Here is a 15,525-nt window from a genome sequence, read left to right as displayed (position 1 = left end):
TGAGAATTAGATTGAAGCTAGCCCCCCAAAAAAAGAGTTAAGATTGCAAAGGTGCTGTGCAAAATAAATTGGAATATTTCCAAACAGTTTTCATTGAGTGGTGATTTGTAATGTGATCTGTAATTTGATTGGCAAAGAAATAGGGAAACAAGGATTGTATTGAATCACATAGAGAAATTACAGCACAGAAACAGCTACTTTAACAAAATAGTCTGAGACAGTGCACAATGGCCTTCTATTATTTAACCCTATCATACATCCTTCTGCTCCTTTCCGCATCATACCTTCCTTGCTTCCCACATGGCTATAAATACTCTTTTGGGGACAAGTACTGTATTTGTTACGTTTATTTGTGTGAGAAACTGGGATATTGTTTACTTGTAAGTATGTCTCTGGTTAGAAAATGGTAACGTGTTTAGGAGTGCACAGGCCAGATGTCATTCATGAATTGAGTGCAGCAGTTGCTATATCAGCCGGCAAAAGTACCTTAATAGATCCATTAAGTTAATGGAGTGTGCAAAACAGTGTACTACGTGGGGGTAATTGATAAGTTTGTGGTCTAAGGTAGAAGGAGTCAATTTTAGAAAACCTAGCACATTTATTTTTCAACATAGTCCCCTCCTACATTTACCTACATTTACACACTTAGTCCAGTGGTCGAGGAGCATATGGATCCCTTCTCTGTAGAAGTCTCCAGAAAGTGGTCCACAGCAGGGATAATTGATAAGTTTGTGGCCTAAGGTAGAAGGAGATGAGTTATACAGCTCTCGTTACATGCACGTGCAGTTCAACTCTTTAGCCTGATTTATATTTCTGTGTCAACTTGACACCGTAAGTACTGCGTCGCCGCAAACCCTATGCAGAGCCGACGCGGATCCCTATGCCGTAGCCTGACGCGCACCTCTCCCAAAATGTAACTGCGCGTCGCGGCAATGCAGAATGCAACAACTGTGATTGGTCCGTTTGGTAGCATCGCATTTTCTCCTACGCTGCAATAGCTTCCCATTGGGCGACTGAAGGGCAGGGAAGGAACTCTGGCTGCAATGCTTTCCATAAAGCTTTACAGACCTCCGAAATTATGGAGGACACATTTCGCTTTTATGAGAAAAGATGCTCGCTTCTTGTTTACCCCGAGAAAGACTACCATGACCATGAAGCCTTGCACGGGCAGGTGTGTGCACATGCGTGATGTGCGTGAATTGCAGAGCAACACAGACACACCAACACACAAGTATAAATGCTCACAACGTGCGTAGGTTACGGCGTTGAGTTGATGCAGAAGTATGAATCAGGCTTTTGAGTGAGTATGCAGCAAGTTTGAAGTTAATAACTCATCTCCTTCTACCTTGGGCCATGAACTTATCACTCACCCCTGCTGTGGACCACTTTCTGGAGGTCCAAGACCCCGACTTCTACAAAGAAGGGATCCATATGCTCTACAACTGCTGGACTAAGTGTGTAAATGTAGGAGGGGATTATGTAGAAAAATAAATGTGCTAGGTTTTCTAAAATTGACTCCTTCTACCTTAGGCCACGAACTTATCAATCACCCCTCATATATATTATAAAACTACAACTCAATTTAAGTATTGACTTTATAACTTTTAAAGAATTTATCTGTGACATCAATCAAAGTGCTGTACGAAGAGTTAATTAAAATCATGGGATGTCAAGTCAAAGAACAAAATTTTGGATGTAGTTCTCAAGTTTATCGTCAGAGGAGGTTTTACAACGGCAAGAAGGAGGGAATTCAGAACTCTTTGACAGCCTTGGGTAGTCCAACCATTAGTAGACACAAGATCAGGGCCAGCAAAAGGAACTATTAATGGGCAGATCCTGATGGTTTTTTGATGTTTTGTTTGCTTGCCTTTTGGATATTTTATGCCATTATTTGCAAAAAAAGAGAATGGCAGGTGAATCAGTTGATTTATGTATTTATTTTGTATGTTGAATGTATAATTCTGGTGCATTTGTTCATTTATATCTTTTATTATGTCAGGTTTCCATGATAAGCTCAAATGATGCATTACCATCCCAAATCATTGTGTTTTTCAAATTATGTAATTTTTATGTTGGCTTGGCCAGGCTTGTCTGTGTATTCAGTGTATGCTTTCAGATGCTGTATTCCTGTCCTACATTCTACAAAAATATTCTTGCTAGTTTCTGATATAGAATTTTATGAATCAGAAATTATATCAGTGTAGGATATTATTTGGATAACCATGTCTATGCTACCTACACCAGATTCTTTTTCTTCTGTTCAGGCATCAATATTGTAATTGTACACAAAAAATCTAGATCTCTTTGAATAGCTAACTGTTGAAGAATTATGGTGAGATCATTGTGGAAAATACATTGCAGTAGTTTTTAATTATCATCAATGAAATTTAATCCTCAGTAATCAGCTATGTCCCCCATTTTCATTACTTGTTAGTTTAGTTTCTTGGTTATTTTGCCCATATGTTGGAAAACTCTGAAGTTTTACCCATTGCATGCCTCCTACATTTTGCATTTATCCAAGTCATTGAATTATTTTATAGCGAATTTGGTAACTCTATTTGTATTTATCACGAGGTTCTATAATTATTTGTTTCTAGGTTACATGTTGGAACTTGAATCTGCACGCATATGAACTTGGAGCTGTAGTAAATTACTTCATGGTATATGTACTGGGAAACCATACACCATGATAACTACTGAGTGCAACTATAAATTCACATTTATTACTGCTTCAAACCAGATGTTTAAACAACCTGTCTACAGTTCTGGTCCTTTTATCTTTTTAGTGTGAGCAGAGTAGTTGATTGTGGATCAGCATAAAACTAAGCAGTGTGCTGCCTGAATACCTCTTGGAGGATGTCAGCATAGGTAGCTCGTTAAAATAGTGCTTTGAAATTTGGTTATTGCCATATTGTAACAATTTACAGTTTTCTTTCATCTAAACCTCTGGGCAGTAAACATTTGTTTTAAATTTATGTGCTTTGCTTTAGTTGAAAAATCCTCCCCCTTGTTGCATTTTTGAAAACTTTTTAAAGATCTTTTTGTACATATAGTTTCCTGCTCACATTAAAAAAGTTTACAGTCTTGGTGTTATTTTCTTATATGCCTTTCCCCATTAAGCAGAGCTTGTGGTCTCTTTACCCTGAAGTAGCTAGCTACAGTACCTAAGACTTTTGCACAGTACTGTAGTAATTTTATGTATTGCACTGCACTGCCACGAAAAAAACAAATTTCATAACATATATGAGTGATGACAAACCTGATTCTGATATGGCTGTCTGCTGTGGACTGAGATGGGGAAGGGAGCAGGGAGAGGGAAATCGTGGTTGAGATAAGAGAAAGGGAGAGGGGAGGGAGCGGGAAGCACCAGAGAGACATTCTGTAATGATCAATAAACAAATTGTTTGAAATCAAATGACATTGCCTGGTGTTTCAGGGCTGTGTTTGTCTACACCCCCGCCCCTGGAACTCCTCCTCTGCCACCTGTCCCACACCCCTCCTGTGGCACTCCACCCTCATCATTCCCAACATTTATTGCTCCCGCCAGATTTACAAGTTCACTCTCTGCTCTGTGTTGACAAATATACAGTACAATGCAAAAAGTCTTTGGCACCCTAGCTATATAAAGGTGCCTAAGTCTTCGGCACCCTAGCTGTATAAATGTGCCTAAGACTTTTGCACAGTACTGTACATTACTCCTGTTTTAATCCCACTTTATTCTTTCCTCATTCTCACCAGCTTCCAGATTCTGCCAGTCATCTGCATATTCAGGGCAATTTACAATGGCAATTAATGTACTGATCTGCACGTCTTTGGGAGATGGAAAGACACAGGAGCACCCCAGGGGGTCACAGGGAGAATATGCATATTCCATTCAAACAGGACATCAGCATCAAACCCATGTCATTAGAGCTGTTAGATTTCAGACTGACTTGATACATTATCACTTGGAATATATTATCTATGAATAATCTTCATTTGAACAGAGTTGAATGAATTTCCTATATCTGATTTGACTTTCCCCTAGGAAGGAGAGGTGTTCGTGAAGAAAATTGGAGGAGTATTTGCTTTTAAAGTTAAAGATGGCCCAGATGGCAAAGAAGGGCTCTGGGTGGTGGATGTCAAGAATGGAAAAGGATCTGTGGACTTCAATTCTGGTACCATAAATTTTCTTCTCTGATGCACACAGATATTGTGTTTTTGCCCTTGAATAATAATGAAAAGGAAGCACCAACATACTAATAACACACTGTGGTCTGGGAGAATATTTTATTTCTATTATATTTGGCTGATTGTGGTTTATTGAAGGAGGCATGCAAGTGGTTTACGTAGTAGCATTCTATAGCTCCCATTGCCATACAGATTACATAAAAGATGCAATAATCCAGCTCAATATCATAGGGTTTTGTTTGAATTTCTGTATTTGGCAGCAGGCTGCAGTTGTGAATTAGTAGAAGTTAAGTAAAAGGAAAGCTTTAGGGATTTCAGTGCAGGCATTTAATAACTGAAAGATTCTTGTAACTGCTCAGTAGTGTTATTTGTACTTGGCTTTTCCAATTTAATCTGGGTGACAGGTTGCAGGAAGAGTGAGGGGGAGGCAATACAGTACTTCCTTCTGGCCATTTGGGTGAAGAGAGCAGGCAACCATACATTTCTTAACCCGTCCTATAGAAAAATAATTAAAAAGACAAAACAAGATCTAAGCAACAAAGTAAGGAAGTGTACTGGAACAGTGAACTCAACAATTATTCAGGTTCAAGAAAGATTCAATGTAGAGGTCGAGGGTAAAGTACTTTTCTTCATGAAGCATACAGCTGAAACTTGGTGAATTTCATTTGAATTGGTCGATTGTACACAATGGATTTTATGCCACTCAATTTATTTAAAAGTTTTTCCACATTGAACTGTCCTTTTTTTTGGAACTTCAAATTTATTTATACATGAAGCAGAGAGAGCTAACACTTAAGAATTTGGAGCAAGTCAACAATTGTTTCTTAAAATTAATTTGTCTTTTTCTTACAATTTGGTTAGATACATGAGTTCCATTTTACTGAGATTTTGATATTTCTTCTGTGTTTCAAAAATAGGTTATTTCTTTCCACAGATGCACATTTTGAATCTTATTCAAACAGATCACTTATTAGAAGCCAAGTAATGAGCAGATTACTGAGGTTTAGACACTGAGCAAGATTTTTGGCAGCTAAGAGAATCCATGAGAGGAAAAGTAAAGTTTAAGTAGAGCTTATTAAACAATGTGGCAGACTGGTAAGGCCAAATATCTGACTCAGTGTAATTACCTACAGGTGGCTAAAATCAGTATTCCTTTTGGAACCACTACTCACACATTAAAGTCCTTTTATTTTCTTGACAGATTAAAAGGAATTAAAATACATAAAGTAGCACAATTAAATCTTGCAGATTTATAACTTTAGAGCAACAAAATGAGGTTTCTTTTAGCAGTAGTCCTGGATAACTAAACTTAGGATCCCACCGTATAAATCAGCCACCTAAGTTTGCCAGTAGTTAGCAGACTTCTTGAAAGGACAAGGTGTAGTTAATGTGGGATTTGGGCAAAAAGCCTTTGCACTATTAAAAAATAGTTTTTGAAAAATTTATATTGATCTACGTCAGAAGAAATTTAATTGTGGGATTGCTGACATCATCAGTGGTTTTGACAATGTTGGGATAAGACTGCAATTTAATATGTAATGAAAGAATTCCAAATGTATTTTGATGGTGTTGCATATAAGTTCTATGAACTACTTTTCCCTTTCTATAGAGAAGAAAGCTGACTGCACCATAACCATGTCTGATAATGATTTGTTAGCTTTGATGACTGGCAAGATGAATCCTCAGACTGTGAGTAGTTTCTGCTTAAAAGTTTAATGTTAAACAGAGGGTTGAATTTATTAAATGTCATGCTTGCTTTTTTTCCAATGGCAGAGTCTGGCTCAGTGCCTCTTTCCTTCATTTCACTATATTGCCTTTAACACCTGCTGTAGCAAAGTAAATAATGGGAGCAAAATGAATAACGGAAACCAAATGCAGACATTGCATCAACATGATATACTTACTGGAAAAATAACTTGCATTTAATTCTCATTTTTGCTGCGATTCACTTGAAAATTGGTGCAGCTCACTTGCAAAGACTATAATCTGTAGAATATTTTCTCTCATATTGGTAAACATCTCCTGGATCTGAGAGAAAGTTGGAATAAGGCATGTGGTTTCCATTCCCCAATCCTCTTTCCCACCATAAAAGCACTCTACAGTGTCCAGATCTCATCTAAGTTTCTTTTTATCCATATAGCACTCAGCAGGATCTCACCTCCAAGAAATGACCTCAGCTCTGTCTGCCTCAGCACCACACTGAGATACAGATCATACTGTGTTTGTCAATTGAAATCTACCAGAACTTAAAGTGCAAGGCTTGCATTTATCTACTGCCTTATAAATTGTTTCAGGTACAGGTTTCCCCCGCCATCCGAAGGTAGAGCATTCCTATGAAATGGTTGGTAAGCCGAAATGTCGTAAAGCGAAGAAGCAATTACCATTTATTTATATAGGAAAATTTTGTGAGCGTTCGCAGACCCAAAAATAACCTACCAAATCATGCCAAATAACACATAAAACCTAAAATAACAGTAACATATAGTAAAAGCAGGAATGATATGATAAATACACAGCCTATATAAAGTAGAAATACTTTTCCACAATCATTACTGAACTGTTCTCTGTTGCGAAAATCTCACGCAAGCCCTGTCGGCAGAAAATCTCACACAAGCGCTGTTGGCAAAAACACGGCGCAAGCACTCTCCAGTAACCTTTAAGCTATGAAGCTGTCAAATCATACCAAATAACACGTAAAAATACACAGCCTATGTAAAGTTGAAATAATGTATGTACAGTGTAGTATCACTTACCGGAATCGGGACAGCGCCGAGCACACTGACGATGGTGTGTTAGGCTGAGTCGTCGCAGGTTGGGGTGGTGCAGTGGCCCCCACCCTCCGGGCCACCAACCGCTACTGATCTGCAAAGCATGCAGGGGTCCAGCGGTAGCCGGGAAGCACACAGCACATCTTTAAGAAAAAAGCTGAAACAAACATGCTAATTAATTAGGTGCGGCCCGGCACATAATTGTCGGCCCAGATCAGTGCCGATTTCCAATTGTGTCGTCTCTGATCTGGGCCAGCAATTACGTGTCGGGCGGCACCTAATCAATTAGCATGTTTATTTCGGCTTTTTTCTTAAAGATGTGCTGTGTGCCTCCCGGCTACTGCTGCATTCTCTGCAAATCTGTATCTGTCCGTGGCCTCGGGGTTGGGGTAGGACACTGGGGTGTCATCTCGTCATCGTCTGTTTCCATTAGGGCAGGCAGGTCATCTTCTATCTCTGCCCGCCTCGATGTCGAAGGTCGAGGTTCGTCGTCTGCTGTGGCTGATGTGGAAGGCTTGCCTGACTGCTGAGCCTCGTGCATTTTTCTATCACACAGTTCTTGGAAGGACTCAAACCATCTTGCAAATATCCCCTAAACCTACGTACCCTTTCAAAATTAAAGTCGTACTTTATCAGTGCAGCGAAAATCTCATGCAGTTGCTTCACGTTCATTTTGCTACTGCATTTGGTTTTGATTGTTATCCTTTTTTCTTCCAATTGCATCAGCTCTTCATCTATCAGATCTTGGTCATGGGATGCCAAAACCTCTTCAAACATCATGTTCGTCAGCTTCCACAAGTCAAACTCACTTTGTCCTTACTTCGTTCACCACTATCGAAACGCTTAATTATGTCTAGTTTTACGCTATGTGTAACACCCTTACGAGCTCTTTTAGGCTTTTCCGATACCGTAGAACTCATCTTGCAAACGACTACTCGCAGGCACGTGTTTAAGCAATGCCGGCGAGAATGCAGTTCTGAATCCGGGGAGAGCGGCTGCCCGGGGCGCGCACTGCCTTTTATCGCGCGCTGATTTTTTTTCGTAACAGAGAAAACACCTTCTGAAAGCGAAAACAGGGTACTAATGTAGGCCTTTCGTAACAGTGAGGTTTCATAAAGCGAACATTCAAAAAGCGGGGGACACCTGTATACTGAATCATTGTTATTTTGGTATTTAGTTGGGATTTTGTGTGTGATGAATTTCATCACGTTTTCGTTGTATATATTCAAATATGAGTACTAAATAAACAATAAGCGTTGCCTTGCACTTTTAAGTTATGGTAGATTTCATTTCATGATATACCTACAGCCTAATCTTGAATATATTAAGAATCAACACATATTATAAGAATTTTAGGCTTTTTTTGTTAGTCGTTACATAAATTATACAATTTTAGGAATTTAGTTTTACAACTTCCCTGGCATGATTTCTTATTTAAATGTTCAGAAGTAAACACCATAGTAACTGGGTTACCGAAGTGCACTGTCAGTACCTTGCTTGACTGATATATAGTGTATTTCATCCATCCATTAAGCAATAAGAAACGTAACAGGAGCCAACAAATAATTCCAAGTATACAGTTGGCAGGACATGGGAACAGGAGTGATAAGACACCCACCTCTAGAGTCACACAGTTGTGAGCTCAAGACCCTCTCAAAACTGTATGGAGAATACTGCACGTCTGCAATTAGATGGAAGACTATGCAAGGTTCATTGGCTAAAGTAGTTCATGGTGCTAATTGAAGGAAACAATTTTTTTTAAACTAATCAACATTATTTTCTCAATCTGTCCTCCCACAACATCTGTACTAATTTCTAACTGAATTCCCCCTTTGTGGTGCATGCTGTGTGCGGGTTAGATTCACGTTAGCCTGTGTCACAATCATGGCTACATTACAAGTAATGTAATTTACATCACTGATGTAAAGGACTTAACACAGTGAAAGGTATTCAATGTATTTGTCTTTGCTTATTAAAAACATAGTTACTGCCGTGAAAACTAATTACAATAAATTCTTCCATTATTTGATAAACAATTATAAAATTCATTTAAATTGAGTTGAAATTCATTAACCGAAATATAATTAGCATATGTAAAGATAATTTTGTGTAAGTATTTATTAGTCAAGAAGTTAATAGTGTACTTACATTAAATATTTTACCATTCATTCATTTTAGAGAAGGTGGTAATGAGATTCTGTTTTAGAGCAGGTAGATCTGGTTATTGAAGGAGAAGTAATTGTAGGTGTGATCTCACCAATCACACTGATTTTGTTTTAAGGAAATTACACAAATAAATGTTGAAATCTTTCTAATATAAACTTTCAGAAAGCTTTTGACAGTGGTGGTGTGTAAAAGACTACCATAAAAATTTTAGAAGTTGGTATTCCAGTTAAACGGTGCAGATTGATAAAGATTTACCTAAAACAGAGAAGCAGGTGATGCTAGGGCGTGATGTTTGGCTGAGGAAAGTGTCTGAATGATTTATAATAAGAGCTCTATGGTTTATAATTTGCATAATTGACTGATATGCATTGGTCAATCAAAACCTCTCATGATACTAAACTGAGATTGTATTGAGAGGGAATGTGTGTGATATATTATATATTAAAGGCACACACTCCTCATAGGAGAGTACCCAAGATCAGAATTGATTGTATGTCCCTGGAATTGTGAGGTAGGATAAGCAACATCCTTAGTTAAGAAAACAAACTGTCTAGTGGGTATGCTGAGGGAGATTTGGAGAAATTTATAGATTTGGTACCCTCTCCAAGTTCATCGCCGGAATATGAGATTGCAAGTCTAACGTTGCTGTGCTGTGAAACCTCAGCTTGAGTACAGTGTTCACTAGTGATCACCAGTGTCCATGGACAGCATACATGTCAAAGTGCAGTGGAAAGTCTGATTATGAAGATTCCCAAGGCCAGAGAACTCAATTATGAATAGTAGCACGTTGCAGCTGTATTTTCCACACTTGTTGCTCTTCTCTGCTGTTTTCCCTTCATCTATTTTAACCTTCCTGATTCTGCCTGAGCTGCTGAGTTCTTCCTCTGTTGTTACCAGATTTGAATACAATTTTGGCTTTACATGATGTCTCATCTATTACCTGCGGTCTCGGGAGTGCTGGCTCTTTGTATTTCCATTTTGTCAATTCTTGAATGAGGTCATTTTTAACAAGTGTTAAAATGATTATAGAGATTTTTTAAGCTTTTTAAAATGTAAAGTTTTAAGGAAGACATAAATGATATATATTTTCAATGAAACAGTAAGGGTGGTTGGAATTGGATGAAAATTGCAAATGCTCTCGCTATAGTTGCACTTCAGTTATTGATCATTATTTGATATCTATTCTATTCTCTTGAATTTGGGAATGCATGGATTATATGCACTCATTGTGAAGTATGGAGAAGTACTTAACTGTAGTGCTCTTATTTAAGCAATAATGATTTTTTTTCTAAAGTATAATTTGTCTGTCTAGGCCTTCTTCCAGGGGAAACTGAAAATTGCTGGTAACATGGGACTAGCCATGAAGCTTCAGAATCTACAACTTCAACCTGGCAAGGCTAAACTGTGAAGGTTTATCACAAATGGATTTTCTTCGAAGAGCACCAGCCTTTGGCCATGTGGCATCTTGGTGGCAGATTACCAGTGAGGTGGTTTGGAGCTGCTACCTTTATCTCTGAAACGTTGGAATAATGTGCAACGTCCACTAATTAATCTTGAAGTTAATAACATTGGGTATCTTGCTGAGCAGGTTTGACTTTCGACAAAAAGCAATTGTTATATTCTAACTGATTCAGTACATTTCTGAAAATGATGTATATGTAATTTTGAATATATTTTGTAAAGTGCTTTATACTAGCTATGTACCTGCACTAAATGAGTTCAGTCATTGCTTGTTAAGATTCTGCTGTCAGAACTTAATCTACTGTAATCCAAGAATTTATTATACTTACAATAATATTGGGTTTAGGAACCACTGCAAGTCCTTAATCAGTAAAATAAATGGGATTTATAATGTACTTGTTATAGCATGATAAGTCAAAGAATAAAACTAAATCATACTTTATCTGCTTGTGAGCAGTTGGCTCTTCTTTTTGATGTGGTAGGATTGTTACGTTCCATAGTTGGATGTGTTGCAGAATTTATTTTACAGTTCTAAAAGTAGACTGATTGTAATAATACTTCTGGGTTAAAACATTACAATTTGTGAAGGTAATACGATTAAAAAAGGGTTATAAATGTAATTTGTATTTTAGAAATTTTTGAACAATTTACTTTGTGGGTAGCCTGGTCAGACAAGGCTGATTGACAACTCAGTCGGACCTGTATAATATTCTGCAGGATTTGACTGCCATGTGGGTGGGGGAGTCCATTGTCTCACACCAGTTAGCTGGAGTGATGGCAGCAGCATATTTCAAATTTGTTCAGTGTGGTTAGCACTGAAGATCAAATGCTTTCACACCCTGCCTTTCATTCTGCCTTGACATCTGGTTAAGAAGAGGGGTGTTGTTGAAACAAGGGGCAGAAATACTTCACAAGTGACCCCCTCAGCCTTACACCAGATATACATGACACATTTCCCGTTGCCACAAAAATTTTCTGCTTATTGCCCTCAGTCCCTGTGCTGTTAGATGTTCTGATGAAGTTCAGCATTATATGCTTTGGAAATTGTCTTTAAAAGTCTGGAGTGCAATATTAGGCCAAGGAAACAGTTAAGTTGCAAAAGTACCGTTTTGATTTCATGTTTGCAATTTCTGAATGTTAATTTCACTAAGCATAGTTTTGCAAAGTAAAGTCATTCAGTATTACAAAGCATATGAGACTCAAAGTTTTTAAAGTAAGGGAATAGATTTTTTAAAATTAATATATAGCACTAAATCTATACAAATTTTTATGACATTATTAGAATTCAGTTTTGGATGGGCCAACCATGAATTCAGGGAGATTTCAATTAGATACAGGCATTAAGATGATAAAAGGGATAAGCAAATGTACTTAGAATGAATATCTTTACAGAATCTCTTAATAGCAAGTAAAAGTAATGTAATCTTTTTACTATAAACAACAAGATGGATTGATTCGAAATGATAAATTTGTTAGCTGAATAGCATCTTTCTTCCCTGCACCATGTTTAGTCAGTTTCTATTGGAACAATTGCCTTAGTCCTGGATTGGACTAGTTCACATTATGATGTGTTTTCTGGTTTATGGTCACTCCTCTTCCTGTAGCTATTTTTGGGTGACATTGAGTTGGGGCAGCCTGCAGACAATGAACACTGAGCTGAACCGAATATTGACTCTTCAATTTTGCGTTTTATATTCTGTGTATTTGCTCGTTCTTCCTTGTTGCCGTTTGCGCAATTTGTTTTTGGTTGGAGAGGGGATTGATGTTCTTGTTGCCATTTGAGTGATTTGTTTTTTGCAAGGGGCTTGATTTTATTGCCATTTGAGCAATTCTTTAAACAGTTTTCCATCATTTTCTTTCTTGATTTTCTTTGTTTTGTTGCTGTCTGTGGAGGGGACAAATCTCAGGGTTGTTTACTGTATGCATACTTTGATAATAAATATAATTTGAATCCTTTGAATTAGTCCCATAGCTCTGCAAAACACTCTTTCCAGTTTCCTTTGCAGGCACTCATTTCTGTTTGTGCCATTCTTGTAACAAACGTTAATTCTGTGTATAAAACAAAGTTTGTCCTTGCATCCTCTATCTTGAAATCTGTATCTCTCACCTTTGACCATTGACTGTTGTAAATAGGTCCTCTCTCCTCTTTCCTCAAAAGTGCAGGACAGAATTAAGGAGCATTATGCAAGGAGAGTTGGGGTTTAAACACCACAGCCTTTGGTCACTGCCACAACACAGTGACTTGAGCATTATTCAGGACATAGTGGTGCAATTGGGTTCGATGGCAAATAAGTTGGTGATAGCATCATCACTGGTGCATTGTGGACAGAGAATATGTTTTTGTGAGATGTATTGTACCAGTTCCTTAAACCTCCTCCAACAGCATCTTCCAGCCCTGTGACCTTGATCACTAGGAAGGACAAGAACAATTGCATCAAAGTTCATGAAGTATGTATACTAGATACAACTTTGAGATTTGTCTCCTTATAGGCAGCCACAAAACAAAGAAACCCAATAGAACCCTTTGAAAAAGAAGACTGTCAAACACCCAATGTGCAAAAGAAAGAAAAATCATGTGAACAATAAAAAGTAAGCAAATAACATCCAGAACTAAAGTTCACAAAAGTGAGTTCACAGGCATGAAGCTGGTCACAGGGGGTCCAGGAGCCCATTAGTTGCAGGCCACAGCCTCACTTCAGTGCAGAGACAAGTAAACCTTGCGAGTAAGGAGCTGAACACAGCAATATCATCACCCTTTCCCTCTTGGTCCCTCATCAATTCAGCATGGAAGCATGTCACCATTGCCTCTCTGTCAAAATTCTGCAATTCCCAATGTTATTGCATATGCACTGAAAACACAAGCACTGAAAACACAAATGCTGAAACTGTTCAATAATCAGCAATAATTCAAGGAATGCTCACACAGAGGTTGCCTGGTAAATAGAGTTGGATTCAGCAGATACCTGTGGTCTCCATAAACAGGGAAAGCTTATAGCTAATGATATGTACCCAAACTGAAAAGTGTCCTGTCCCTCAGTTTGAGGAGCACAATATTTTTTTAAAAAGTGTGAAAATTACTGTAATCTTTAGATAAAAACTAATTTCATTGACAAAAGTAAAGTGCATTGTTGCTCAATGTAATCCCTATAAAAACTTTATTACTGTATTAATTACAAAATGACTTCTACAAATAAAATACTTTCTTAGAGTCTGGCAGAATATCTCAGCATTTCAAAGAAGTATTTGATTCTAATTGAGGAAATATGGTAGATTACTTTGTGTGGTCTCAACCATGCATCTCATGTGTTACAGAGTCCCAAAAGAGCACAGCAACGCATTCCTACAAATCATAGTCATACCACAAGTGTTTAATTCAGACCCTGTTGTGAAGGCTTAGTCCTTCAGAGAATTTTGCCGAGGTAGTAATCTTATCAGTGAAGGATGCAAGAATCTTATGTGATTGACAGTTCAACCTAAACAGACATTTAAAAAAATTGGACTGCGCCTCATTAATGAAACTACAAGCAAGAGCAGCTCCCAGTAGGAGGAAAAGGAAAAGCAATAACATCAGGTCAGACTTAGGAGGATTGTTTGCCTCTGTGCAGTTGAATTCGATCTGTGAGCGTTTATTGTAAACAGACTCAGGTGTGTATCTGGTATGGCAAGAGGAAAGAAAAAGTTCAAATCTTTTTTATATATATATATATGATTCTTTGGTTTTTTTAAGTAATTGACTAGTATTGTAATTTTTTAGCTTGCTAGGTAGATCATGCAGTCACCTCCAGCAAATGTGTTTTTTAGAAATTGAAAGTAAATTATAAATATGCTGCTTATGACTATTGAAGATATGGCAATACAGTAAGCAATCATGTACTGTATTAGCAATGTGCTTGCTAAAGTAATAAGTTAAAAATGAAATATTCTGAAATATAAGAAGGAGAATAACTGTAACTTGGAAGTATAAATTAATACAGTAAACCATAACTGCATCTGCTTGTGTAGAGATAGAGATTTTATTTTACGTATTTATGAGGTACTTAGATGGCTGTAACTTCTAAGAAGAGATCAAGATGGAGGTCATCAGAACCCTCTTTCCGAAGAGGGACATCAATAAATTCCAACTATAATAAAGCAATTTATGTTGAGAAGCAGTATAAACACTAAAACTTTAATTATCCAAGTCGATCTAAATGAAACAGCGACCACTTTAATTGAATGCAATTCTGCTGGCTTTGTTAGTGATTGTTTAGCGTTCAGTAAATGGTACTGAAATTCCTGGTTTTAATTAGCAGCACCAGTCAAGGTAAAACACTTCTAAAATATTATTGAAATGTTGTTTAGTAGTTTCTGTTAATTTTAATACGTGGCATTTTCCTGCTTTTGCTCTGAGAGGATTGTTATTACCGAGTTAGACATGGTCCTCTCTTATTAGGGCTTTTAGCCAACAGAAAATGAATGATTACACATAGAAGTCTGTTCAGTAGTGTGCTTTGGCTAGGCTTGCCAGTGACTTACCCAAGAAAAGTTTTGCAGAGTTGTGTGCTCCCATATGATAACTCCAGAATGGTCCTAAATATTTATTTTGCATGTTTCTGAGTTATGTTTGGAAGTTGATGCATAGTTTCTCTCCATTGTTGATTCACATCTGGAAAAGATCTTCCTAGAATAAAATCTTGTCCAAGCCCAGGGCACTTTGGAGAAAGGAAAGTCACATTCTCATTGTAAATTTTTACACCCTGTTCTTAGTTAAGAGATGATTACGATAGGCTGACTGTATTGTTCACCAGCATAATAATTATTAGTTGAAGGTAAAGAAAACATGTACGTTAATAACAATATATATCTAAATATTTAGTGCAGTCATTTAACTATTCCAAGTGAAATAATACCAAATATTAATATTTAATGCCTTTTATTTCTCAATGTGCATGTCACAGTGAAAAATTGAGTTTTTTGGATT

The 15,525-nt window shown here is 37.5% G+C and overlaps 1 protein-coding gene across 1 annotated transcript in view; it reads left to right on the top strand.

Moving 5' to 3' along the window:
- Positions 1 to 11,007, top strand: part of scp2a (sterol carrier protein 2a) — a 99,377-nt gene extending 88,370 nt beyond the window's left edge. The window contains exons 14-16 of the mRNA XM_063064239.1: positions 4,028 to 4,157; positions 5,780 to 5,859; positions 10,417 to 11,007. Coding sequence (XP_062920309.1) covers positions 4,028 to 4,157; positions 5,780 to 5,859; positions 10,417 to 10,512 — 306 coding nt within the window. The 3' untranslated portion in view covers positions 10,513 to 11,007. The remainder of the gene's footprint in view (positions 1 to 4,027; positions 4,158 to 5,779; positions 5,860 to 10,416) is intronic.
- Positions 11,008 to 15,525: the final 4,518 nt, after the last annotated feature.

Source organism: Mobula hypostoma, chromosome 12, assembly GCF_963921235.1.
Source record: "Mobula hypostoma chromosome 12, sMobHyp1.1, whole genome shotgun sequence".
NCBI lineage: Eukaryota > Metazoa > Chordata > Chondrichthyes > Myliobatiformes > Myliobatidae > Mobula > Mobula hypostoma.
The sequence above is the reverse complement of the archived record's forward strand: the minus strand, read 5'-3'. Positions and strand labels throughout refer to the sequence as shown.